General features: G+C 40.0%; 1 protein-coding gene and 1 long non-coding RNA gene across 2 annotated transcripts in view; one reads left to right on the plus strand and one right to left on the minus strand.

The window, feature by feature from the left end:
- The window catches only part of SAMD5 (sterile alpha motif domain containing 5), a 51216-nt gene extending 36628 nt beyond the window's left edge, over positions 1 to 14588 (plus strand). Inside the window, exon 2 of the mRNA XM_037520540.2 lies at positions 8689 to 14588. Within this exon, the coding sequence (XP_037376437.1) occupies positions 8689 to 8751 (63 nt within the window). The 3' untranslated portion in view covers positions 8752 to 14588. The remainder of the gene's footprint in view (positions 1 to 8688) is intronic.
- Positions 14589 to 25518: 10930 nt separating this feature from the next.
- Positions 25519 to 27247, minus strand: LOC119253472 (uncharacterized). The gene is made up of 3 exons (XR_005127090.2): positions 26998 to 27247; positions 26857 to 26912; positions 25519 to 25820 (listed from the first exon to the last, which is right to left on the minus strand). It is a non-coding gene; the product is annotated as an uncharacterized LOC119253472 (long non-coding RNA).
- Between the last annotated feature and the right edge of the window lie 651 nt (positions 27248 to 27898).

The following is a 27898-nucleotide window of genomic DNA, read 5'->3' on the forward strand; positions in this document are numbered from 1 at the left end:
TGGCAGCTACTTGTGAACACTTATGTTGCAAATGGAAGTGTGTGAACCTTGTCTTCTTGCAAACTACTGTGCTGTTGTTTGAGTCGCTAACTGAACTAACTAGGTTTTCATAGAATATCATTTTCACTTGAAATACCATCTGAGGGATGTACTATGGTTATTTAGAGTATTTGGATATTTGGGAGATAATTATTTCAAAAAAATAATTGAAAGTACTTGTTATTGACAAAATTTGAATGTTGAAGTCAGTGAAATTTTTGGAAAACTTGAATTTTGCCACATCGAGCTTGACAGTTTCCTAGTGAAGGCATTTTTGATGACATGGGTGATGGTATTGACCACTGTTACTTTTTGATATACAATAATATTTGCCAACCTTTGCAAGATCTTTGTAACTCAGGAACCCTATATTTTGCAAATGTCCAATGTATGATGTTATTAAATCACTCATGAGAATTGGTCCATGGGTGATAGAAGACAGGTAGAATGGTTCTAATATAGTGGACAGACTATGAAAAGTTCATGGGCAGAATTTCAGCTTTTACATTGCAACTAACCTTAAAGAACCTATATATATTGTCAGGTTTTGGCATGGTATTCAAAGGAATTTCTATACTTACCTACATAAAAAAGCTATTAAAAGACTCTTCCTTGGAATATGCTAAGTGAAATAATTCAGGAGAAAGACAAATACTGGATCTTGCTTATGTATGGAATATAGAGGAAAAAAAGGGAAGAAACAAAACTAAACCAAAACAAATCCTAGAAATATGACTGCAGAATTGAGGCTGCCAGAGTGGGAGAGAGCTGGGGATGGGATCAAAGGTGGGATGGGGCCCCATGGCTTAGGGTAAAGGGTTTTGGGTGCTTCCATGGTGGGAGTGGTGTAGTGACATACCTCTGGGAGGATGTGCAGACCTACTCCCCTAAATCACATACAGTGTTGTTAACCAGTGTTACCTCAATAAAGAAAAGAAATAAATAGAATACCCAGTAACACAATAACACATGTGAGACCAGATTTTGTCCATATACATCAACTGAAAAGATACGACCACAGATCACAGTGGGTGGAGAGAAGCCAGTAGACTGTCAAAGCAGCCATTGAAGAGAAATGCAAAAATGTAAAGTAGTGCCTCCCCGGTGGCGCAGCGGTTGAGCACTGGGTTGCGAAGCTGCCTGCAGCCTCTGCAGCACCGGTTCGATCCCCGGCCACCGGACGAGGGTCCCACATGGCGCGCAGACCTCTCCTGCCACCTGTTGCTCCCCTCAGCAGTGTACTTCGGTCCTTCTGCCTGCTCTGCTCCCTGCTCTGGCTCTGGTGAATTCTCTCACCCTCCTGTGCTTCTGACTGTACCCAGTGCTTGTGTAAATAAATAAATCAATCTTTAAAAAAAAATAAAAAGGAAATACCGTATGATCCAGCAATCCCAGTCTTGGGCATCTGTCCAAAGAACAGGAAACCATCAACTCCAAAAACTAAATGCTCTACAAAACTTTTTTTTTTTTTTTTTTGCAGCATCATTTCTAAGAAGCAATACATGAAAACAACCAGATTGCCCACTGGTAGAAGATTGGGTCAAAAAGATGTGGTTTATCCACACAATGAAATACTATTCAACCATAAGGAAAGATGAATTGTTACCATTTACAACTAAATTGAAGGAGTTGGAGAAAATTATGTGCAATAAAGGAAGTCAACACGACAAAGCAAATATTGGACATTTTCATAGTGGATGATTCTATCAAAACAAAATACTTTTAAAAATTAGTGGACACTACTAATAAAAGAAGTGAATCTTCTGAGATGAAGAGGGAGAGAATATGTATCAGGGAAGGTCATGGGAAAAACTAATTCAAATCTATAGGCTGAAGTGAAAAGCAAAGCAAATCATTTTATTTTATATATTTTTTAAAGATTTGTTTTTATTTATGCATACAAGAGCTGGGTACAGGCCACAAATGTTGGGGGTGAGAGGATTCACCAGACAGAGTGGGGAACAAAACAGGTAGATTAACTGAAGTACACTGCTGAGGGGAGTAGTGGGCGAGTCAGGAGAGGTCTGCTGCACCATGTGGGTAGCTCCCTGGCCAGCTGGGGATCGAACTCGTGCTACAGAGGCTGTGTATTGCTTCATAGTGTGGTGCTTAACCCCTTGCGCCAGCAGGGAGGCCCCCAAATCAAAGCATTTTAAGCAACAGTGGGACTATGTTGGCTCATGGAACCACATCACCATTTCAACAAGCCTTGACTGGTCTGGGAGAAGCATCCCTGGAGGGACAGGTGGGGGTCATTGAGGGGTGCACTGTTAACTTCAATACCCCTACCCACAACCTAGAGAATCAGAGTGTTGTTAGGAAGTGAGAGGGCTTTGTGACACCCCAAGATACCTTGTAAGAAAAAAAAAGATAACTTTAGAGAACTTAAATATATTTACACTTAACATTCTTCATAACAAACATCAAAACAGAAAAACACTGGCAATTGTATTTCATCTTAACTTATTGGAAGTAGAAATATCTACATATATTGTGAGTTACTTTTAAAGAGGTGTTTGCAAATAGCCACTGCAAATCAAGACATTCAAGCATGTAATAAACAAGCCAGTGGACATTAAGCAAAAGAAAAGCAATCATTCCAAATGCTGATTCTTTTTTTTTTTAAAGATTTATTTATCTGTGCATAGAAGAACTGGAGTGTAGACTAGAGGTGTGGGGAGGTGAGAGATTCACCAGAGACAGAGTGGGGAGCAAAACAGGCAGATCCACTGAAAAACACTGCTGAGGGAAGCAGCGGGCAAAACAGGAGAGGTCTACTGTGCCATGTGGGTTGCTTCCTGGCTGGCCAGAGTTCGAACTCATGCTGCAGTGGCTGCCAATACCTTGATAGCATTGTCTTTAACTCCATCACCACCAGGGAGGCCCCTGATTATTTTCTATTTTTGATTCTGTAACAGTTAAGTCTCAGTCTTCATTTTAGTATACACAGAGCCCACAAATAAACAGTATATAGATTTTCATGTATTTTTTATAAATCATATTTTTTCTTACATAATTTAGACAGTTTCCATCATTTATTTAATAGGGAAAAGTAAAAATTTTCCTCATGTATTATGAATGACATTAAATATGGTATCTAAATAAGCATTATGAACAATATTCTGTGTTCTAAAAAAAAGGAATACCTTTTGCCTAAAATCACATTTTCATATACTGCTAAAAAATAGTAAAAGTGAATAAAGTATTCTTAACAGCATTTGAGAAACATGCATTTCTGTGAAAGGACCCCAAAGTAGTTCCCTGGAGCTGTTGTAACAAAGTACCACAAATGGAGTGACTTAAAGCACAGAAGTTTATTTTCTTATAGTTCTGGAGTACAGAAGTCTGAAATGAAGCTTCTAGTGGGGTCGTGCTCCCTCCAAAGGCTCTAGGGGAGGGTCTCCCTGGGCTCGCCCAGCTCCATGGGGCTCCTGGCATTCCTTGGCTTACTTCTGCACCCCCAAGATCTTTGCTTCTGTGTGGATCTGGTTCTTCTCTGGGTTTCCTCTCCTCCTCACACAGACACCAGTGATTGGATAAAGGGCCCAGTCACCCCCAGCCAAAGTTCATTTTATGTGCATAGCTTCATTAATTACATCTGCAAAGGCTGTATCTAAAGATTACACTATGGGTTTTCAGGTGAATGTGAATTTTGTAGTTCAACTGCAACAGGTTCCTGATCAAAAAAGGATGTGGAGGGAAGAGGTAATTTTACAAGGTTAGATGTTGCTGTTGGATAGAACCCCTTGGCCACTGACTGGTTCTTTGACATGGACAGGTTATCTGTACCATAAAACCTCAGGTTCCTCATCTATAAAATGTGGCTGATGATAGCCTCATCTTGGCTCGTCATGAGAAGTGAAGGAGATTATATGTAAAATATATGTTCTTAGCACAGTGCTGGGACCAGAGGAATGTCCTGGCAAATATTAATAGTCATGTTACTGTTGCCAGGGCAGGCAGGTAACAATAGTATAGTACATTCTATACAAATACTGTTAATGGCAACTATATTGATGCTGTGTGTAATGTGAGTTAGCAGATTAATGTTAATGGTGATTTCGAAGACCTTTAATAGATGATAATGTATGCTTTTGCTGTGACTAGGTAGAGGAGAGACGGAGGGAGAGAATGATAATTCTTCAGCAAGAAGTTTAGTAGAGATATTGTTATAGTTTGAATGAATGATTGTGTCCTCCTAAAATTCATAGATTGAAACCTAATCCCTAGTGTGGTACTTAGAGGTTGGCCTTTTGGAGGTGATGAGGTCGTGAGGGGGGAGCCTCTGTACTTTAAAACTGGACATTTCTCCTGAGATAAGATGGGGCTCTAACTCTGGGCAGGGGAGTGTTAAGTATTCAGTGTTAAATATAACAAAGTGTTTTTAAGAAATTAGAATGTACCATGTACGTAGCTGTTCAGTTGGAAAAATTTTAAAATCAGTTAATGCCCCGAGGAGAGCATAAACAAAGATAATTTTGTCTTTTATCCTCTGAATTTGCTCCTGAGAGTTTTCTGAATAATAAGTAGATAAGAAAATTTCCAGCCTTTCCAGTGACTTCCCATCTGCTGAAGCCTGCAGATAAGTCTGACACATGAAGTTCAGAACACAGGTGGGTCAGGAAGAGATAGGGAGATGCAGACCATTTCTTTGGAACCCCTTGAATTTCAGAATAAGCCAGTGAATCAGTTCTTACCAAGGGTATGCCATGAAGGAAGACCAATAGGACTGTGGCCCACATAATTTATCCAGCATTTATATGCTTGTGTTTAAAGAAGAAAAAAAAAAGAAAATTTATGTGGGTCATTCTGGAGTACACCAAACATTTTTCTAGTCTATAGAATCCTTAGGAAATCTACCCTGCCAGCCTTCTCTAGCAGAAAAAGGACACATATGCCAGCTAGTGTGTAACATAAGATTGCATCCTCTAGTCTGTTGGGATCTGGGAGCCAGCTTTGACCTCAGTGGCGTGGAATCTGAGAGGGAATCTCAGAGGCCTTTGGAGGAACTGAAAGATGACTATTAAGATGCCTGTAGCTTGAGTGAGCATGTATCGATTATTTTTTTCTCCATTGTATGAGCAGAGGAAACTGTACTCCCATCTGACTGGCTAGACTGAAATTTCCCACTAAGGACTTAGCTTGGTGAGAAATTAAGGTTGTATTTGAGCCTTCTTTCTAAGTAAATTCCTGACCTTCCTTCCTACCGTAATGTGAGTAAACGTAGCTGGAGAAAGTCAAGAGGAAAAAAAAAAAAATCTCATGTCCTGTTACCAGCCACCCACCCAAAGGTTAGCTTTGTGCTCTTGTGCCACCCAGGGGAAAAGAAGGCCGTCTTTGTCCTGTCATTCTTAATTTTTTCCTATGCACAATTACCCTTCCCCCCATTATCAGGAAAGTGCATTGGTTAGTAATGTCTGATGACCAGTTCAAAGTTTTCCATCCAGCAACCGAATGTGGAGAATTTATGCCTGTTGGCTCTCCATCTGCCATGGAGCTACATCCTTAAGAATAATATCACAATAGAGAAATGACTTCCAAATGGTGTAGCCTGCATGTAACTGATTGCCTTTAATTAGGGGGAAAATCACAAGCTAAAAAGAGTAACAGACTTGAAGTCAGTTAAAAATCAGAGTAATCAACTGAAGAAAAAAAAAAACTAATCTCATAAATCTTAATTTTTAACCATAGGATAATAATTTCTTTATTCATTAAATAACTTTTTTTTGTCCCTCCCGGTTTCTTCAATTGGGATTTTAAAATAGGTTAGGAGAATTGCCAACTCTCTGTGAAATGAGAAAGACCAACCCCCCACCCATCCCCCAGGAGCCTGGAACAAATAAAATGGAGAAAGGCATAGTTCTGCCCAAGAACTAGTTTTGTGTGGCCCTAATGTAAGAACTCTGTGATGGAGAGTGTGATCACAGAGGCTGGGCGAGGGGTGCACGGGGGCTTGTGGGGGTAGAAACCTCTTAGTGGTGTTTCCCTAGAAACGGGGAGATTATAATCTGGCACACTGCAAGGGAACTGCCTGCATAGACCCCACCCCTTTTTTTAAAACAAGTTCAGCTTTAAAAATAGCACAACTTCAGCAGCATTAATAAACCAAAAAATAGAATTTGCTACTTAACTATTCCCCAGTTGGCTTTCATGTATTTTGAGAAAAGACCAGATTTAAGGCAATTCCTTTCAAGATTTTTTAAGTCAGCCTAGTACTAGAGGCGAAGAAGACTTCTCAACACAGACACAGATGATTGTTTTCCTTGGTGCAGGAAAGAAAAACACTTTTCTTTGAAAGAGGATGCCAGATAATTTCTGGAGAAAGTGAAACAGGAAAAATGTGTGGTGAGGGCAGATGTTCTGTGAAATGAGTTTGGACTGGCTAGGCTTATGTGCCAGAGAGTGATTTTCAACTGTTATCTCCTTAAAGCTGGTCAGGATTTTAAAAATCTGTTCATTTCTCTCCCCCTCAACCGGTGGCATCGAGCGGGAGCAGGGATGTCACCATGGGTGCCGGGACCCCCTAAGGAGGAGCGGTGGTAACAGGGAAATTTCTGAGTGATCATGAAGCAACATGCGCTCAGCTAATTACTCTTCTCTGCGCCTGCTCTCACATCTTGCAACTCTCCATGACCCAACTGTGGAAATCCTGTTTGTCTGCCTCCCACCCTCTCCTCCAAAGAATGAGAAGTAGCACATAGCAAGGCTGGGCTTGTTTCATGAATGAGGTTGGTTTCTGTTGGACCCCAGACACAAGAGGTTTCCAAGGCTGTTGGCTTGATGCTGGATTTGCGAATGACCTGGGGGTCACATCTTGATGAGAGCTTCGTGTGAAGTGTCTGGGTGCTTGCTCTGTGATCACCTGTCCTAGAATTAAATGACCTTGAAAGGTAGGCGGGGCCGTCATCTTGACTCAGGGAGACATGAGAGAATCTTCCTTTTCATTAGACTCCTCAAGGTGCTTCCTACTTGCGGTCTTCCCTAGCTGTAGTGATTCTGCTGTCTTAGTTGCTTTCATGGCTGTAACTGGAGGCTCTTTCTGCGTTTTCTCATAGAAATAGCTAGTTCTCTTGTATAGTTTCCTTCATATCAGAGCACTAAGCACCTAACAGTTTTGCCTTTTTTATGTTAAGGTAACTTCCCTCCTCTAAAGAAATCCCCCTCACTCCCCTCCAAAACCTTAATTTATCAAGATAAAACAACATTACTTTTTTTTCACAGGACTTGAAGAGAACCATTGGCTTGGTTATAAGTTTATTTGAGTGACTATTTGGATATACTAATTAGTAGGAACTTATCACTTAGTATTACAGGGAAAAAGGGCATAAAAATAGCTTGATTCTCCAGAGAAAGCAACTTCCTGGGCATGGCCAGACATACTTTCTATCCAGTTAGATACAATTGCAAGATGCTATTACCCAAACTAATTAATAATGACATATTAGTTAACATATTGCCATCAGCAGGTGGCTGTTTGAGCAGAGGTGAAAATGGCATGTGCTAAAACAAATTGTTGTACCCTAGAGAAATGTGCAGAATCGTTTATTAGAAGAGGCTTTTAATGATGCCTGCAGTATGTTTTTTTTTTTTTTTTTTTGTTAAGAGATTAAACTAAGGGTAGGCTTGGAGAGCTATCAACTCGAAAAACAGAAGAAAAGAAAGCAAAATGGATTCAACCTTTTCCAATGAAAACACCATCAACAAGTAAATAGTTGAATCCCAGCAGCAGTTTGCCTGTCATGTCTAAAATCCTGGGGAGGACTCAGATGGCCGCCTGCTTCCTCTGCATTTCCTCTCCTTTCTTCTTTCCTGCCTCTCCTTGGTCAAGAGACCTGTCAAACGATTCTCGCACACAGGTTTGGTCGTGACAGATGGGCAGCAAACTGTAAGCTGTTGCTGTCTTTCAATTTCAGAGTAGTCACTGTGGCGATGAAAGGGTTAAAACTATCCACAGGGATCAGGGCTGGGAGATAATTTGAGTAATGGGAACCCCAGAACACTGAGGCAAGTGACCCCACCACAAAAAAAATCCTACTGGGTGACTGCTCTGGAAGAAATCCTTATTGATCTCTTTCTAGCTCAGGCACCCCTGTGCTTTTTAAACAACTGTGGGAGAAGTTACTGTTTATAGATACCGGTGATTATGATTAACGATGGCTGTGAATCTTTTGATTTTGGAAGGTGCATTTGTAATGAGCACTTGTAGATACAGGTTGAATAAGTGTGTACCCTCGGAGCATGCGATCAGGAGCCTTCAGAAGATCTACTACTATATTATGAAGGCTGTTAAAGTGTAGGAATGAATGATGTCCCATAAGAAGGCAAACTCCTAGAAGATACGTTTTTATTTCATTTTTCCAAAAACTTTCCTTTCCTTAGAAGAAATGTAAAAGGAAAAATAAGTAGTTTTTTTAAAAAAAAAACAAATTGTAGGTTCGAGAAGAATAAAATACATGTCCCATTTATTAGCTGCAAAGAGAAAATTGATAAATAAAAAGCAGACTTAAACCTATTTTTCAAAAGTTTGCGTGGTAACCAGAAAGGGACACATTATGACTCAAAAAGAGGAGCAGGAATCCATGATGGACTGACTAGGGGAAGATTGGGTAAAGGAGAATTTAAATAACCCAGATATGTTCAAATCCACAGGTCCCAATGGCTGGCATCCTAGAGTACTTAATGAATTGGCCGAAGTCATCACAGAACCGCTAGATATCATTTTTGAGACCTCGTCGAGGACTGATGAGGTGCCTGAAGACTGGAAAAGGGCATATTTAGAATCTTCTTTCAAAAAGGGAAATGGATGGTGACCCTGGAAATACGCATCAGCTTAACTTTTTGATTGGAAAAATTCTGGAATAATCAACTTAGTAAATTGGGTAACTAACGTATAATAGCTAGACATCAGGCAATGAAATATCACACATCAAGAAGTACCACATTCATGTTTAGAAGACACATTGCTATGAGATACAGTCTTGTGCATATTTTGGGATTCTTCCTTCCATTCTATGAGTTCTTAATGAAAATGAGTAAGATTGACTAAGGCATATGGGTGGTAACTGCTTTTAAGTGTAGGACAAGACAAGAAAAACAGTTTTCTGGCATTCACTAATAATTGCATTATTTCCAAATTAACCTTCAGAGAATAAGTAGCCTTAATATTTGATTTTAACATACATTCTTTCACTTCATATAGAGCCATGCTTTGATAGCTTGAGATATTTTATGTCATTCTATATAGAATAGATTGGTATGGGGATTCTTATTTTAAGGTGTTTTATATAGTTATTTCATGTATAGGTTAATCATGAAACTGAGGCATTAAGGATAGTCACCAAGGGAAGACAGTTGTTTCTACCTTCTTTTAAATTTACTCTAGCTAGAATTTAGGGTTAGGACCAGTAAGAGTGTCTAGCTTTGACTTATATGGAGCAAGAGCCGGTTACATAGAGATAGTTATCCTTGCTTAGTGCACTGCCTGGCCTATGCAGGGCCTTCTCTGCTTATTTTACTCCTTAGTTTCTGACTTCAGGCCTGTTGGGGTAGGGGGTGAGCAGAGACAGTGGGCACTGAGATCCCTGTATAGCCGCAGTCAAAAAGCAGAGGGCACAATGAGATGGAGTGAGATTAGGATGAATCTGAAATGTTTCTCATTCCTATTCTTCTTGCCTTTGGATGTTGGTTGTTTTATTTTCTGCTTAGAAAATGCCCCTCTGTTGACAGGACCAAAAACTAAGTTGAAATATCATCAAAAAGATGTAGATATGCAACAAGGTCCTGGAGCAAAAAACTTCTGAGAGCTCCTGCAGTACTGCAGAATCCTGACTGCACTATATAGAAGTCCTTGAGATGTGTAAATTCACAGTGATGATGCTTTCTGGAGTTAAGGAAACTCTTCAAGGAGAAAGTATTACATGCACTTCTTCCTGGGGCATACTGGTCCCTAGAACTGGGTCTCCAAAGAGTATAGTATCTGCTCTAAAACATCTAAGGTTACATAGTTAAATACTTCTAGAGATTAGACACTAGGGGGTAAACTCTATCTCATTCTTAAATATAAATGTGTAAGGAAATTAAGTTCTGAATATATCTGTAAGTTACCCTTTAAACTATACATAGCTCATAATTTCATAAGGATTATACTCCAATCAACCTTTCATCATTTTTTCAAGTCAACTAGAGCCCTGGGGGGGGGGGCCTGTATAGATTACAGATATAATTTATTGTCATCATAACTGGCTTCCTTTTTGGGAATCATTTCCAGGTACAGCATCTATAGAAGATTTATTTCACAGATGTACATTTACATGCATTTGTTGAACAGTTTCTAGAAAACCCCACTTTTTTGAAAAATCTATTATTTTCACTATGTGCATTATAATGTAATCCACTGCAACCAAAAAGGGGGCTCTTTGGTCATTTCACATTTTATTTTCCATATGTGTAATGTCTAACTTCAATTATCTTGACAGTTTTTAGTTTTTGTGTCAGCTGTTGGAACTTAAAAATAACAATCCTCTACCTAGATTAAGAGTCGCAATCTAGAATGTCAACATAGCTAATGGTTTTTAAAGACTTCTTACCAAAAACCAGAGGAAGAAAACCTTAAAATAAGGTGTTGAAGGAAGCTCATTCTGTTGCATTGACTCAAGAGCTAGCATGTAAGAGAAAGGAAGTAGAATTACCATGAATTGTATCAGGAGATAATTTTTCACAGTGATTTTTCCATTTATCTGAACATTCATAATATCCTTCATTTTTTTAAGGTAAAGGAAGATACTGTGGTGCATATAAATTATCAAAGCTAGAAGATTATCTATACAACTGTAGATGATAATACTATATTAAGTATTTGAAAGTTGCTAAGACAGTAGATCTTAGAAGTCTTCACAAAAAAAAAATTCTTTTGGACTGTGTAAGGGGATGGATATTAACAGACGTTAATGACATATGTTATGGTCATATTGCAGTATATACACATATTGATTCATTATGTTGCACACCTGAAACTAATATAATTTTTAAAAACTAGAGGATTATCTTGATTTATATTTCCCAAGACATCAAGAGAGATTAATATCAGACTTGCTACATACTATTGAAGAATTTGGAGGATTATAGTAAAATTCTATCCAGTTCATCTTAAAACATAATTTTTTGGGAAGAGAAAAGAAACATTTCACTTACATAATCTATTTCTTGGCATATGGAAGATATGATTTTAAGGATTTTTTACCAGAGGAATTTGCTGTGACATAGAGTAACTGTTCTTGATCCAAAGACATATACAGCATTAATGTGTTGTGAAATCAACAACAAAAACAATATGCACTGAGTTGTACTTTGGACTTTCCAGATGATTCAAATTCTAGAATCATGTCCATTGTCTTCTCATGTGGTGAATCTGTCAGGAACATAAGCTGTAGTGTAGCATGGGAAATTATCTCAAACAATTAATAAAGTCATTAAAACTTTCCCCCATCCATAAATTGGGACCTCCTAGATATAAGTACCACCTATGATTCTCTGGAAGCTTGTGAGTTCTGTCATCAACACCCACGGACAGTTCTTGACTCACTGCTTGGCCATAATGGATGCTGAGTGTCTCCCTTCCCTTCCTTTCCTCTCAGATGAAAACTCAGGCAAGTTGACATGTCCCTATAGCTGCCTAAGGCTTAAACATACCGAATAAGGCCCCTTTCTTTTCTTTTCTTTTTTAAAGGAAGGTTAATTGGAAGAAAGGTTACAGTGACGGCTCATAATAGGATTTCAGTGACTGTTTATTGGCTGAGTGCAGAGTGTGGTTTTAAAAACAATAAGCAAATGAGTAAGGCTAGAACTTTTGAAGTCTGGGAAATTAAGTCCCACAGACATATTCGAAGGTAGTATTTCTTTAACTTTCCTCTTTTTTATAATAGCTTTACATTACATGATGAAGTTGGTGTACAACTTGAGTGGCGTATGAGCTTTTTCTTCTGATTTTATGACTGATTTAAAAATTAGGGATGCAAATAGGCATTTCCCTCTAGCTGCTTCTGGGATGAATCCAGCCAAGAGCCGAAGCAGATGATGGTGGATCGGCAAACTCTTTTTTTCTGTGTGAAGAGAAACCAGATGTGCCAGTGACTGGGAAGCACCTGCCAGAAAACTGAGATGAGCATGTCTGGATTGTTCTCCGTGAAGATTCTGAGTATTGAAAACAGATCCCCCACATGGGCATTCGAGAATAACAAACACAGAGGTTAAATAAAATTACATTCTTGGACAAAATGGGTGGTTAACCTGTAAGTTTTTAATTAGGTACGAGCATGTCATGTTCAAGCAGGTGCACAATTTCTGAATTTCAAAATAAATAAGGAATAAAGAGTAGAATATTCTATCCAGGGACAAATAAGAGAAATGAACCTGACCTTATATTGCCAATTCTCTATTCAGACCAAGTATGAAATAACAGGAAATTCTTAGAAGAGATCAGCTGACAACTAGTGCTGCTAATAAAGCCATTATAGAATTTTTATTAAATTAAACAAAATAAGTTGTGTGGAGCAGAGCATGTCAGCTAGCCCTTCTCTTTTAGAATTTTCTAATTTCACTCTTATTAGCAACCTCAGTGGTCATCAATTAGAAATTCCTGCATCAGATATTTTACACTAACAGATTCTTTGATTAGAAATTCTTCTTCAACTTTATATTATTACTCTCTAATGAGATAAAATTAAATAACTTTCTACTCCATGATTAGTACCCACCATTTTACACATTTCCATAAAATGCCAAAACCAATAAAATGGTAGTTCAGAAAAATGACAGCTTTTTAAATATCAAAATAGAGATTTTCTTTTAAATTGTTTAAATTCTTGGAAATGGTTTCTTTTTTGATTGTTGCTCATTTGAAGGAAAACCTTTAGAGGAAAGCAAGAGGTTAAGTTCCACATTAAGGGCTAGGTGGTATTTTTTTTTTTTTTTTTTTTTGACAGTTGGCCAAAATTTCTTCCACTGCAGCAAAAGGAAGTCAACTTTTAAATCTGATTTAAGATGAGAAATGTCCTGTATAGATGTACTCTGTAGCATACTCTTTGTCAGATAGCTATTCCCTTATTACCCCCCTAATGAAATGCTGTGTTGAATATCTCAAGGACAGAGTGATACCTTGATTGAGGGCTAGAGTCGGAAATTCTGTTGTTCATTGTAGTTGTTGCCCTGTTCCCTAGACTTGACAGTATTCTAAGATGGGTTACTCAGGTTACATTCAGTGAAAAGTTCTGCCCCTATAGAAATGTGTGCATGGACATGAGAAATCAACATATGCCCCTCCAAGTAGTCAAGCACAGATTCCTTCTGAATGAAAGCAGCAGTTTGGTTATGTAAATATAATTGCAATGGCCATTCTCTACCCGCCCCCCCCAAACCTCCTTTCATCTATTGTTTTCAAAGTCTCTGTGAAAAGCCTAAAGGGAGCAACGTTGTGAGCTCTGGGGTGTATGCCCATGCATGCTGTGTTTGCAGACATGTTCTCTTCAATAAATGGCTTTCACAGCGCTTCTGTCTTGGCCTCTTTTGTAATCGTCCACATTTCGTTGAATGGGACAGAGCGTGTGTGTCGTTTAAATGATGATCTGTAAATGTTGCCGTGCTGTAGCATGGCAGTGGGCATAGGAAGTCAGAATTCTCACTTGAAAGAAAGAAGGAAGCAAGATTCCCCACACTTGCATGCAAAATTCAAGTAAGTCATTAGCATGTGTGCTGATGCTTTTGTACAATTGTTATATATGAATACGTTGTGATTTTCTCCCCCTGTGATCCTGTGCCAGGACACCTGGCTCAAAATGGTGGGAGGTGGGGTGGCAGGGCATATTCATTGTGCTCCTGCTGTGATTCCCATGGCCCCTGAATCTTCATCACCTGAAAATTGTAGCATCTCAGAACTCTTGGGACCTGGAGCCTATTGGATTTGAATCCCAGCCTTATCACTTTCTGGCTTCAGTGACCTTGAACAATTGGAACAACTGTTGTGAATGCTTAGCACAATATTTATCACAGCCCCAAGTAAGCAGCCCCAAATCTGATTAAAAGAAGTTTTGTAATAGTGTTTTGGTTTATGTATAGATGGCATCATTTGATGGTAACGGATAAGTTTTTATTTGTACTAAGTACAAGATGAGAGGAGAGTAAATGTAAAGACAGCAAAATGTAAAATCAATATAAGGAAGAATAATACAACACTTTGAATTTTAGAGATGAAAAGGGAACCTTAGGATAACCTGATTTAGAAGTTGCATGTTGGGCCTCCCTGGTGGCGCAAGGGGTTAAGTGTCAGAACTATGAAGCTATCCACAGCCACTGCAGCGCAAGTTCAATCCCCGGCCAGGGTGGTGACCCATGTGGCGCAGCAGACCTCTCCTGTCTCGCCCGCTGCTCCCCTCAGCAGTGTATTCAGTCAGTCTGCCTGTTCAGTCACTCTGTCTCTGGTGAATCCTCTCACCCTCCCCACCCCCACCCGACATCTCTAGCCTGCACCCCAGCTCTTGTATGCATAAATAAATAAATCTTCAAAAAAATAATAGAAGTTGCATGTTGAGGAGTCATGTGCTGTGCTCATGTGACACTGGTTTTGAGGTTCTCCTGAATCCTCCATTCCAGGCTTTTGTCTGTCCAACTGAGATCCTACGAAGCATACCTCAGGAGGCTCAGGGAATCTTCAAAAGAGACTCACTTTGCCCAACTTTAATTTCATTTTAGATCCATGGTTTTCAAGATATAGCCTTAGAACACTTTTGTTCATAAACTCAAGTTCCAAATGGTGCTGGGTCTGCAGAAACCGAGAAACCTCATCCTTTACATGTCAAGTTTTCCTTTTCCTAGCCAGAATATTTAGAAAAGTCAATGATACTGATAAACATCAATAAGATATATTTTTTTTAAATGGGAAAGTGCTGCATGCAGTGAAGATCTCAAATAAGGAGTGGTTGACAAAGAATAGGAGGATTTATGTCATAAATAAAACTATTCCACATAAGACTACTTTTGAAGTCTCATCTGATTCTAGAAAATGAATACCCTCTAGTCTCATTCCAGGTCATATGTTGCCTTACTAAGGATTTTTAATTTAAAAGAAGTATCTTGAACAATTTTAAATGAAAAACTTACTTTCCCCCTCCTAGAGTCACCCTGAGGACAGAGTTCATTCCTGTAATTATGGACACTTTTTTGGCCAACCTCCTCTACTGGAAAATATATCCACGCACCGTTAGCAGGATGTCTGGGGGATGTCAGCTCTCTCTGAGTCGAAGCACTATTGGGAACTACAAGTATTCAGCATGCCTTCTTTTGCATGTAGAGCTCGATCAGTTTAATTTCATTTTGAAAACTAATCTACATAACAGCTTTTTACAAAAATAATTGTTTTGAGTGAAGAAGACACATTTAATGTTTTCCGAGTCCTGGCCTGCGCATCAGAAACCCTGACTACAGTTTTGGATTTCCTGACAAATCCCTGTCCAAGTCACTTTGTTTTATGCCTTTGCTCTCCAACGTGTGAAAGTGTCCAGTGGATTGAATTACACAAGCACATCATCCAGAAGGCTTGGGAAGATCGTGTCTGCAAACAACCTCATGTCCTTTAGAAACAAATCGCACATGATCAGCTTTTGCATTCATGTCCACTAGGCTTTGAATACATCAGGTACATCCCCTCTCGTGTCGTTCCCACTTGCTACTCCTCATTCCTTGTGCATTTTCTAGAACATTGTAGATACTAAGTAGTAATGTGAACTGAATGAAGGAATGAATGAGCTTTCTCACCTGCCAAAGGATACTGAACCCCAAAGCTGTATGTGTTGGTATTACCTTCGAGGAATGCCGTGGCTCTTGGTTTTGAAGGAGAACATGCCTTTCACCCCAAGATGTGGGAAACTGAGTTTATCAGGAGTTCATTTTGGGTGGTGGTTTAGTCATTGTTCAGGTCCTCTTTTTTTGTGTAAAGTCATAAATGCAAATAATTTCTAAAATTCTACACTCACATTTAGGTTTTCTTCTGCAGGAATATAGTAAACATAATTTCTGGAGGCACATAGAAATACTCAAGTGGCCCACTAGTTTTCTTCTGGTCATCTTTTCCTTATCTGAATTGTCAGAGGGATATCATCTATTCCTCCAATCAAAGCCAATAAAATATCAATCTACTCTTTTTTATTTAAAGATTTATTTATTTGTTTATACAAGCACTGGGTACAGTCAGAAGCACGGGAGGGTGAGAGGATTCACCAAAGACAGAGTGGGGAGCAGAACAGGCAGACTGATGAAATACACTGCTGAGGGGAGCAGCAGGCAGCAGGAGAGGTCTATGCGCCATGTGGGACCCTCGCCAGCGGCCGGGAATCAAACCTGCGCTGCAGAGGCTGCGGGCAGCTTTGCGGCCCAGCGCTCAACAGTTGTGCCACCAGGGGAGGCCCTTAATCTACTCTTGTAATTAAAACCAAATTATGATTAATATATGCGCTGTGTGGTGTGATGCTAGACAAAATACAAAGATATTTTGATAACCTACCCTAAATAAACATTGACTTTCCTTTTAGGTTGCATTTGGGTTAACCTTCTTTAGAAATATTTATTATAAGTATCTGACCCATGATTTTGTTCTTGTTAATAAGTATTAGTTCCCTGAGTTTACTTCTAGCCTTTACCAATGGAATGGCAAAAACCAAAACCAAAACCAAACAGTAGAGTAGTTAAGAAGAGGTGGCCCAGGGTGTGCAGACTTGGGCTCGAGTCCCATAGAGATGTTGAGAATTAGTGTTGCTTGACCTGAGAGGAAGCTAGCAACTGCGCAGCGATCACACGCTTGGTCTCTCTTTCCTTCCTCTGTTAATGTGTACATTTTGTGGGGAAGGGGCAGTAGAGAAGTGTTGGCATCTCAGACCCCTGGAAGCAAATTCCAGCTCCCCACACCTACTGGAGTGACTTTCACCGGGTTACTAAATCCTTTCCAGTGTGTTTTGCCATCTAAAAAGTGAGGTTAGGACCTCCCTGGTGGCACAGCACTATGAAGCTATCACCAGCCACTGCAGCACGAGTTCAATTCCTGACCAAGGAGCTGACCTACATGACGCAGCAGACCACTCCTGTCTCGCCCACTGCTCCCCTCAGCAGTGTATTTCAGTAGATCTGCCTGTTGTGTTTCCAAGTCTATCTCTGGTGAATCCTCTTACCCTCCACACCTCTGGCCTACACCCCAGCTCTTGTATGCATAAATAAAAAAAGTAAATCTTTAAAAAAAATAAAAATTGAGGTTAATAACACTTCCTCAAAGATATCGTGTGAAAATTGAATAAAGTAGCATGTAAGATGCCCACAGAGGGTCTTGTGTTGGAGGAAGATGAGTCTCAGCACATAGGAAGCAGGGGGTTGGGATATAGAAGAGACCTTGGTGACTCAGGCAGTAAAATTATTCTCAAGATGTGTTAGAAATTAGCTTCCAGTATTGGACTGATCACAGAATAACAACATTAAAAAGTATCGATGGCACCACTTTAAATGACATTTAATATGTCATTTAGAAAATGTCATAAAGAAAATACGTCATAAAGAAACTGAAGTAAACGGGTTTTATTTGGTGATTTCCCTAAGACCCAGTTGTAATAGGAAAAGCTGGAATTTAAATCTCACCAGTGTGACTTTAAACCTGTCCTCTTACCTTTATTTATGTCTTTTGGGTCCCCATGTAATGCGGGACCAAATAGAGGAACTGTACATTCAGAAGAAGGAGAGGACAGATTGTGGTGCGGGGGCTAAACATATACAAGGGGTGCTTAAGAGTCCTGGAAACTGGGGAAGAAAGTATGAAATCACATTTCATCCATTCTAGGATGCCATTGAGGCAAAGCCCCCAGGAAATGCCCCTGGAAAAGGATGCTGCCAGTTGCACAATTACAACCCTGCTTTCCTATTAAGATTTTTATCTTTGATGTGTTGACAGAGTGATGTTTCAATTGTTTATACATAAATGTTTGTGATTTATTATTCAGATATACATGAAATAAAAGTGAAGCTAAGTAAACGTGAAACAGTCCTACTGCGTTTTTCTGGGCCGACCTCGGAATCACTTGTCAACGTATGTTCACCAGTGCCCCCGTCCTCAGAGTCAGCTTCTGGCCGCAGGGCCATTGCTCATGCAGCCCGCCTGGCATCTCTGGAGGTCACCCAAACCGCCCTCCACGTTCCCATGCTGGTACTTTCTTGATGTCACCTGAAGTCTGCAGAAAGTTTCCAGACTGCAGCTCGTTTCTTCTTCCTGTGGTCATCAAATGATGTCTTGGCCGAAATGCCCTGTGCTTGCAGCTCCACGGTCCCGTGGTCAGGCGTAGCAGCTGTAGTGCCCATGCACACTAGGTGGCAAATGCTTCTGTAGCTGCCAATCAAAATGGACTGTAGTTTTCCATCTCCTGTTCTCTATCGTGGTGACATACATGTTTACGTGTGAAAATGTGTGCGTTCAAATCCATGAAAGAAGCTTTTCAGTCAAAATCCTTGTACTTTTGTTTTTTGTAGTAACATTGCATCAGAACATTTTATGTCTCAGGGGTGCATTATCCAGACTCAACAATGAAGTCACCACTGAAAGTCCAGATTGGTCCTTGACTACACCATTTTGTTTCCTTTGACCCTCCCCCACCTCATTTTACCTTTGGCCCCTCTGCTTTGTTGATAATTGTGTATAGTAATTTGTCTGTAACTACTTTGGACTCAGAATAAGAATTTTCTTTTGAGTCTCTTTGGAGTTGAGTCAGGGTTAATATTATTCTCCAGGGGGTTTCTGGCGTGATTTATCCCACAGACACATAATACGTATGGTAATGTTTGGCTTTTTTGTAATCTGAACTTCATGGAGATCCTAGGCTCGTGGAGAGTTTTTAAACAATGATCTAAACACTATCGTATAGAACTTAGCAACTTCCCTCATGGAATGATAATAACTTTTAGAGTATTTTAATTTTTATCAACGATACTTGATTCTAGAGTCGACCCTCATAAGTCTAGTACAGCTGCTGGTTGTTGGAAAGAGGAGGTCTGTCTTACTAATGCACCAGGGTCAGAAATAGTCTCTGTTGTAATTAGAATTCCAAAAGGAAGCTCAAAACTTACTACTTAGTCTATTGCTAATAGAACCCTCATTAAAATATTTAATGTGTGTAAATGCCTTTGAGAGCTGTTAGCCTCCCATACCTGAGTATGTGTGATATAATAGGAAGGGCTGGACTTTGGGGCCAGGAAGAAAGGAACTCCAAGCCACTCACTACTCCAAGGCCTTGGTTAAAAAAAAAATACTAAGTGATTTCACTGGTCAGAGCAAATTATATAGAAATTCCATTTAATCCTTATGATAACCCAATAAAATAGTTACTGTCCCATTTTACAGGTGAGAAAATTTTAAAGCTCAGAGATTTTAAATACCTTAGGAAAATCCCTTCCCTCTGTTACCCTAGGTGTCCTTAAACTAAGAAATGGAAGATTTGCTTTGAGGACTAGCAATGCCCTGGGTAAGGGACACTGCACATATCAGGTGTCTAAAATGGAAGCTTATTTTATTAAATTATATTTTAAATCATTTTCTTTTCCTTCATCCTCTCTAAAGAGTATTAAATTGCCACTTGAATTTGCCTTATGTATTCCGAGAGGAAAATAAATACTTTTGAATTTTTGTACACCTCCTTTTCTATTATACAAAGTGATTTTCTCTTTTGTCTTAAGTGATGATAAGCTTTAATTTGTTTTAATTTAGAAAAACCAGTAGACAGCTTTATACCAATGTCCAGGATTTCCTCCTGCTTTAAATATTCTCCATAATGCCAACATTGAAGGAATTTAGTGACCATTTTCATTTAATGGACCTTTGGGTGAGACAGCCTAATACCTTCTATACTTTTAATGAATTAATGGCAATCCAATTGGATATGTAACAGGCTGTAACTTCCAGTAGTTCTTATCTTGATAAAAATCCAGTGCCTGTATTAGATATCTTCTCTTTAGAAAATTATTTTATTGGGTCTCCCCAGTGGCGCAGCAGTTGAGCGCTGGGTTGTGAAGCTACCCGCAGCCTCTGCGGCGCAGGTTGGATCCCCGGCCACTGGCAAGGGTCCCACATGGCACGCAGACCTCTCCTGCCGCCCGCTGCTCCCCTCAGCAGTGTGTTTCATCAGTCTGCCTGTTCTGCTCCCCACTCTGGCTCTGGTGAATTCTCTCACCCTTCCACGTTTCTGACTGTATCCAGTGCTTGTATAAATAAATAAATAAATCTTTTTTTTAAAAAAAGGAAAATTATTTTATTGCATCCATCAAATACAAAACAAGATTATTATTTATATACATGGTAAGACAAGTAAGTTCACTGAGTATTTTGATAGACAATTGATTAAACCATTGTTTTGAGAAACATTACAATTGTTGCCAAATTTTCCCTCCCTCCCTCCTTCTCTTTCTTGGAACTGACAATAAAATGAACCAGAAAAACTCTTTTAGCCCACAAATTCCATTCAACTGCTTCTAGTTTCCCATGCTTTAATCTCCTTCCAAGTATTTTAGAAGAATAAGTAAATGTATTTTCTGATCATTTTGGCACATTTCCTGGATTTGGGAGGTGTAAGGAAAACGTTGGCACAAATGTGATCTTTGAATTAAAAATTAAGTCTATACTCACATTTAAAATTCCCAGAGACTTCATTAAATAAACCAAAGTAGCCATTTTCAGTAAGGAAAATAGGCAGGTTGTTTGTGTGTTGATGAATGAGTTTTTAGGGGGAAAAAGTGCAATTAGCTACTGAATATATATGTAAATTTAGAATTGAGTGTTTTTATAACACAAACCGTAGTGAAATCTCAACCAATAATTGGAAAAGAATAAACACATGAGGGCTATATTCTAGTACGTTGTACACTATTATCAAAGTCCAAAATAATAGATCTGTTGAATGGATGTTGAATAAGGCAGAACCGCTGGCTGAATTACTTGGGGAGAGAAGTTGAAAGGCATTTACAGAGCCCACTCATGGAGTGATGTACAGATGAGATAATAAGGAAGGACGAGAAAATGCCATTCATTTAGTTTATTGCCTATCCAAGTTTATTTTTCTACTGCTTTGTACATTTTTTGAATCTTGCTATTAGATGTTTTCACTAGAATTAATCGTTGCTTACAATTTAATTATTTTGATGCAATGCTGTTTAGTTAATAGAATGTTTTGGCTTTATTTATATGCAGTCTAACTGGCTTCCTAACCAGTAAATAATGTTCAGAAACTATAAAATACTATGTCTATTTCCACCCCTTCCTCCCTGTACAAAGTGTACCCTAAGTTAAAAGGGACACTTGCTTTGGATAATGCTCCTCTCTGCTTACCCTATAAATACTGGTGGAGATTTTAAAGCACATTATTTATTAAATATATGAGATTAAATATTTACAATAAAGTATGAGTTCATTCTTCACATGATTCAAAATAATTAAGAGGCATTATCCAGTTATAGAAAAATAATTAGCCCAATTTGCCCCTTTATAGTAAAGTTGGTTATAGTAGATATGGAGAATATTAAAAATTTTAGGTTTTAGGTTGTGACTATGTTCTGTAGCTAAAATGGTTCTGTAGTTAAAATGTTCTGTAGTTAAAATAGGTAAACATATGGCAGAAGTTGAAAGTTGTGTATAAGTAATATTCATATTTTATACCTAACATCCAGAATCATATGTGCAAAGTGAAAAAAATGAACAAATTCATTCTTATTGCACATAATAAAACACAGTGCATCCACGCAGAGGAAAGAGTTAGGGATTTTAATTCCTTTCTTCCACCTAAATCCATGTGGCCTTGGGCAAGTTACCACACCTACCTCAACATTTTATGAGCTATTGTGTAGTGCTGTGCATATAGCATGAGGCAAATAAAGGCCAGCAATTGTCTTCATAATATATCTTCATAGTTGACAAATGTTCAATTAAGATTGTATGATGAATTAAGATCTCTGAAATTCCTACATGATTATCCAGTTTGAGAAACAATATATTGAGCAGGGTGCCTTGAAGGAAGCCAAGGAGGGTTGAACAGTGGATTTACCGTGTATAAGAGGAGAGGAGTGTGCAGAGAATGCAAACTCCAAACAAATGGACATTCATGACAAATAAATTCCTAGTGCATGCTGGGGAAACAAAGAGAAGATGTATATGGTTTAGGTGAATAGTCTTAAAAGAAGGATTTTGATTATTGGGTGATGGGAGTGGAGCAAAGGACAAGGGATTCTCAGGTTTGGGGATCAAATGGACATTGGCTAAAGGGAGGAAAACGCATGGTGTTGTGTGGGAGAAAGGGCTTTGCCCAGTGCCTCAGGCGTCCAGGATGAATAAGTGACTAAGAAGGAAGCTACAGATATGTGCATTATGGCTTAGAAGCAGGCCATGGGTTCTGAAGTGTTATATTCAGGGAACTATCTTATTTTGTAGACTAGGTATTGTCAAATTTTCTTTCCCAAGGTATATGACTGATGACATTTCTAGGCCCAACATCTTTTCATGCCACAACTATCTATTCAATCTTTACTCTCAGTAGGCACTGTTCTAAGTGCTAGGGAAAATTAGATATTGATCCTACCTTCTTGGAGACTGTATTCTAAAGAAGTATTGGTGGGGGGCATTTAGTGCTGGCTCCTACTTTCTGTTTCACTCAGGAAGGCATAGGAGAATACAAATCTATGATAATTGGGTTATGATAGAGTCTAATGCATAAATTCACAAATCATGCACAAACTTCCACTTTAAATATACTTGTTAGCAAATTATTGGTACACTCAATACCAACACCAGCTCTTCAGTGTTGTCTAGACCCCAGAACTGACGATTCTGACTCAGGTGGTTGTGGAGGGAAGTGTTGTAATCTGAGAAGGAGCCAGAGAGTGCTTATATCAAGGCTAGTCTCATTCAAGTTCATCTGACCACCACCTACCCCTGAGTTCATGGGCATCCCTTCTCTGAGCTCCCCCAGACCTCCTCTCCTTGTTCTAGCACCTTCTCTTATACCACAAAGGCCAAAGATGTAGTTCCTTCCACTAATTTCACCACTGACTTGTCCCTCTCATTATATCCTACTTTCCTTTGTTTTATTTGCCATTCACCTCCCTATGATTATATTTTTCCAGACTGTCACAGTAGGTAGCACTACCTGCATCATGGAAATATTTTATTCTGCTCTGTTCAATATAGTGGCCACTAGCCACGTATGATGAATGTGGTGAGTGCCGCTGTGGAATGCCTTTTTTTTTTAAAGATTTATTTATTTATACAAGAACTGGGGTATAGGCCAGATGTGCAGGAAGGTGACAGAGCAGGGAACAGAACAGGAAGATGAACTGAAGACACTGCTGAGGGGAGCAGCAGACGAGGCAGGAGAGGTCTGCTGTGCCATGTGGGTATCTCCCGGCCAGCGGGGATGGAACCTGCGCTGCAGAGGCCGTGGGCAGCTTCACAACGCTGTGCTCAACCACCTGCGCCACCAGGGAGGCCCTGCGGAATGCCATTTTTAAATTAATTTAAACTTAAATAGCTTTACATGGCTAGCAGAACAAGAGAACACAGTTCTAGATGTTAAAAATCCAATTTCCTTTTCTGTTTCCTTTTCAATCATATATCTGGCAAAATCTTATTCACTTTTCTAGCTTTTTAAGTACTTAGAATCTTTTTGGCAACTATACTGTGATTAAAAAATAAAATTCTTCCCTAGATGTCAGAGGAGAGTGGCTGTAGCTTTCGCTACTCCTGGTCTATGGCCGAGCAGCAGGCAGGGAAGCCAGGCCACCGCGGCGATCAGGCTTCACTGTGGAGCAACTCCTGCCATTCCCCGGATGAGAAAAGAACAGTTTTCTTCTCTTTTCTAAACAGGCTACCTTGGGCTTAGAGTTGCAGGAGAAAAGACAAACCTGTGTTTTGCCAAAAGTGTGCCCTGAAAAGCAATGTAAGTCCCTCGCTGGGTCCTGTCTATTAATGGATGTGAGGTGAAGTAGAGGGAGGGGTGACCGATTACCTGACTCACGATGGCACCCTTCATTCATAATGGTGCACAAGAGAAGGGATTTGTTTTCAGGACAAGGGAGCTCTGTTTCAGACCTGCCAAATTCAAGGTCTTCATGGTGGCATGCAGGGTCGGCATCGAGGGAGTCTGCATCTTGGAGCATAATCTGCTCTGAGATAAATGCTTGGGGGTCATTGGCATGTGCTGATTAAAGCACCAGCAGTGACTGAGATGGCCCAGGCAGCCCGTGTAGAGTGAGAAGAGGAAGGAGGAGGGACAGAGCATTGCCAGAGCATCAACATGATGGATGGCTAAGCAGGGAGAGGAGCCGTGAATGAGGGAGGAGGAAATAAATAAGAGAAAACAGTCACCAAAGACAAAAGGACAGAGAATCCCAAGAAAAAAGGACCTTGGTGGGGACGTGTGCTGCAGAGGGCCCGGGTGAGGACTGAATAGTCACCGCTAGATGAAGCCTCCACGACCTGGGGGCAGAGACTTGAGTGGGAACAGGTGACTTAGCTTTGAAGGATGGGTAGGAGGGGAGGGGACCAGGACAGCAAGGATGGACAACCTGGTAGAAAAAGTTTGACTGGGAAGGAGACGAGCTGGAATAGCTATTGCTGGAGGGGGTGAGAGGGATGGAGAGGTGGTGCATTTTCTTCTATCTTGTTTTGAAGGCGGACTCAAGCTGGATCAGGTGGAGGGGTCTGTGGAGAGAGGCTGGAGAGGCCATGTGGGGAAGGAGTGTACAGGTCCTCCACAGAGTGGACTCCTGAGAAGGGAGATGTCAACCCTGGGCAGAGGGAAGCTCTGAGGGAGGATTTTGAGTTTAAGGGGGAAAGAAAGTTAACAGCCTCAGGGACTCCCTGGTGGTACAAGGGGTTAAGCACAGCACTGTGAAGCTAGCCACAGCCTCTGCAGCAAGTGTTCAATCCCCGGCCCGCCAGGGAGCTACTCACATGGAGGGGTAGACCTCTCCTGTCTCAACCGCTGCTCCCTCAGCAGTATATTTCAGTCAGTCTGCCTGTTCTGTTCCCCACTCTGCTCTGGGTGAATCCTCTCACCCCCCACACCTCTGGCCTGCACCCCAGTTCTTGTATGCATAAATATATCTTTTAAAAAAAAAGTTAGCAGTCCCTGATGACGGTGATTGAGACACTTGAGGTCTCTCTTTGCCAAAACCAGCTCTCACTGTAAGATTCTATCTATTCCCACAGTGAGCTTCTATTTGAGCTAATATAAACATGCTGGTAAAGAGGCCCAGCCCAAATCAGCTGTGCTTCTAAAGTCGGCGCAGGGTTGCTGAAAGGGCCAGGCCCCGTCCGCTCGGGCTTCTCTGCAGCAAGCAGTGGGGAAGCTCTAAAATGCAGGGGAGCTTTAGGCTTTCCCCTTTTCTAAATTAAAAGTCAGTACAGCAATTGTTCTGGCTTCTCCTCTCTGCCATTTATTTTTTAAGTATGTGGTTTTAATTTAAAAACCATCTATGAGAGCACATTCTTGAATTTCTAAGGTGCAGAACCCCAAGCTCTGGGTGAGGCTTCCAATTAGATCAGTCTGTGTCCAGGGAGGGGCCCGGCGAGCAGCATCTGTCCATGCAAGGAGTGCCTGGTGCCGCCCGCCTGTCTGCCTGGTGTGCAGCTGAGACATTAGCTTTGCAGGTGCTGGAAGACACAGTTGCTGCAGGCGTATGAGATGTGTTGGGATCTGGGTGGTATCAGCCTCTGAGCAAATCTTGTTATGCAAAACAAAAATATGACTAAACATTAAAATACTTAATGATTTCTTAAAAGAATATACCTTTTCATTAAATAAAACCAGGATGTATAAAATCTATATCGCTTTGTAAAGATAAACATTTCATTATATGAATATTTCTCCAATAAGAAACTGAGCAGCTGCTTCTCCAGATGCCACATTAGGGCTCTGAGGGAATGGTTGCTAAATCCAATACCACAGTTAGCTAGATATTGAAAGAAATACTACAAGATGTCTCTAGTCTAATCAGTAAGTCTCAGTGAACTGAAATTTAAACACACAGCATGGAATTGATGTGAGAATTCAGATTACATTCTAAACAAGGGATACGTAATTGCTATGATTTTGGGCTTACCATGTTCTAATTGTTATTATTTAAAATCTATTAAGGACCCATCACAAGAAACCCTCTTTGTTTTTCCTATAATCAGTTGTCATTGTGGAGGCCAATTGTTTTGAGAGAGAAAGTACAACATTATTATTTATGAGAAGGAGCTGACACACACAATCCATATATTTAGCTGACTCTAATATGCCTGGGCCAGTGTATTAAATCATATGCATAACTACTTGAGAGATAGATCCAGAAGGTTACAGGTAATTTTGATGCAGGGACCATCAGCCTTATACTGAAATGAAAAACTGCTCATAAACCAGTTTGTAACCTATTGCCATTCTGTACCATAGTGTGATTCAAGGAAGAGCAGGAGAAATTTATGGAAGGTTTCCTTCCCTCTAGAATGAGTTTCCTGATAATTCTATAAAAAAAAAAGTGGAATATACAAAAACCTACAAAATTTGGCAATTTGCCTAGAAGAAATTTATTAGAAAAGAAAACTAGTTGATTCTTTGGACAGATGAAAGATAAGTCTCTTGCATCATCCTCCATTTCTAAAATATATTTAAATGAAAATGTTCAATCATATTACCGAATTTCTAAAAAAAGTATTTAAAATGTCCCAAAACACTTTTGAGAGTATATTATTTAAGTAGAAATATGTACAGTCTGTACCTGTAGGAAAAGTTCTGGGATCAATGTGACTGCAGTCATGTTTTCTTATTTTTCCTCTAAGAAAAATAAGAAAAAAGTAATACATTTTTTCTTTCATGATCATTAAAACACAGCCCACCCAAAGCCCTCAGTCTTGCCTACACTTTGGTGAAGGGTTTATAAACATCATTTGAATATTGTTGACCAAGGGCTTCCTTCAGTCGAAGAGCTCTCATTTGTGTTGGCGTTGTATTAGATTCGCCTCTGTGATTTGATCCACTGCTCCTTCAGCTCTTCCCTGCTCACATTCCTTCTTCTTTTTCCTTATCCTGAGTGCCAAAGACCTCCTTACTGGCCCCGGACAGTGCTCACTGAAGCTGCTGCCCCTGCTTCCCCAGAGGCCCAAGGCGCCTGTGAGTCACAGGCCTGGCTGGCTTCTGGCCCTGTTCCTCCTTTATTACTGGATAATGGAGCTCAGGGATCAGACCAAGTGGCGTGGGCACCTGGCTCTTGGCATTCATTCCCCTGGTTCTACACATCTTCTCACTGATGGATTACACTTGCATTACAATTCTGTGCGTATTTTGGTAGTATGGTAATATACTTTCTTAGAAAAAAAAATAAATGAGAGCACATTTTTCTCTAGAGAATTTCAGGTCACTAATTAGGTTAACTGTGAGTACCTAGAAAAATGTAACTGGTGTGTTCTCCTTGGCAGATGTGCTATCAGCTATAAAATCCTTATTAGAAAACATTGGGCACTTGGATGAGCCACTCTTATTTTTGGGAAGTGTCCTGGGCCAGACAAAAGTTTGCGAACCATTGATAGTGATGCAAGAATCTGAAGGATGCCATGGTAACCAGATGGAAGATGTGTTCATGGAAAGGGATGGAGGACATGGAGGCCTGTTAAACATTGACAGGTTCAAATGAAAAGCTATAGCAGGAACTCCAAATGCCACTGTAAATATTATCAGTGGGATGGAGGCAGGAAGCAGTTATTTAGCATGAACCCTTTCCGAGTGCTTGTTAAGTCCAAAAACATGTCCCCAACATCAATAAT

Source organism: Talpa occidentalis, unplaced genomic scaffold (genome assembly GCF_014898055.3).
Source record: "Talpa occidentalis isolate TD23 unplaced genomic scaffold, MPIMG_talOcc4v2.1 talOcc4.2, whole genome shotgun sequence".
NCBI classification, from domain to species: domain Eukaryota; kingdom Metazoa; phylum Chordata; class Mammalia; order Eulipotyphla; family Talpidae; genus Talpa; species Talpa occidentalis.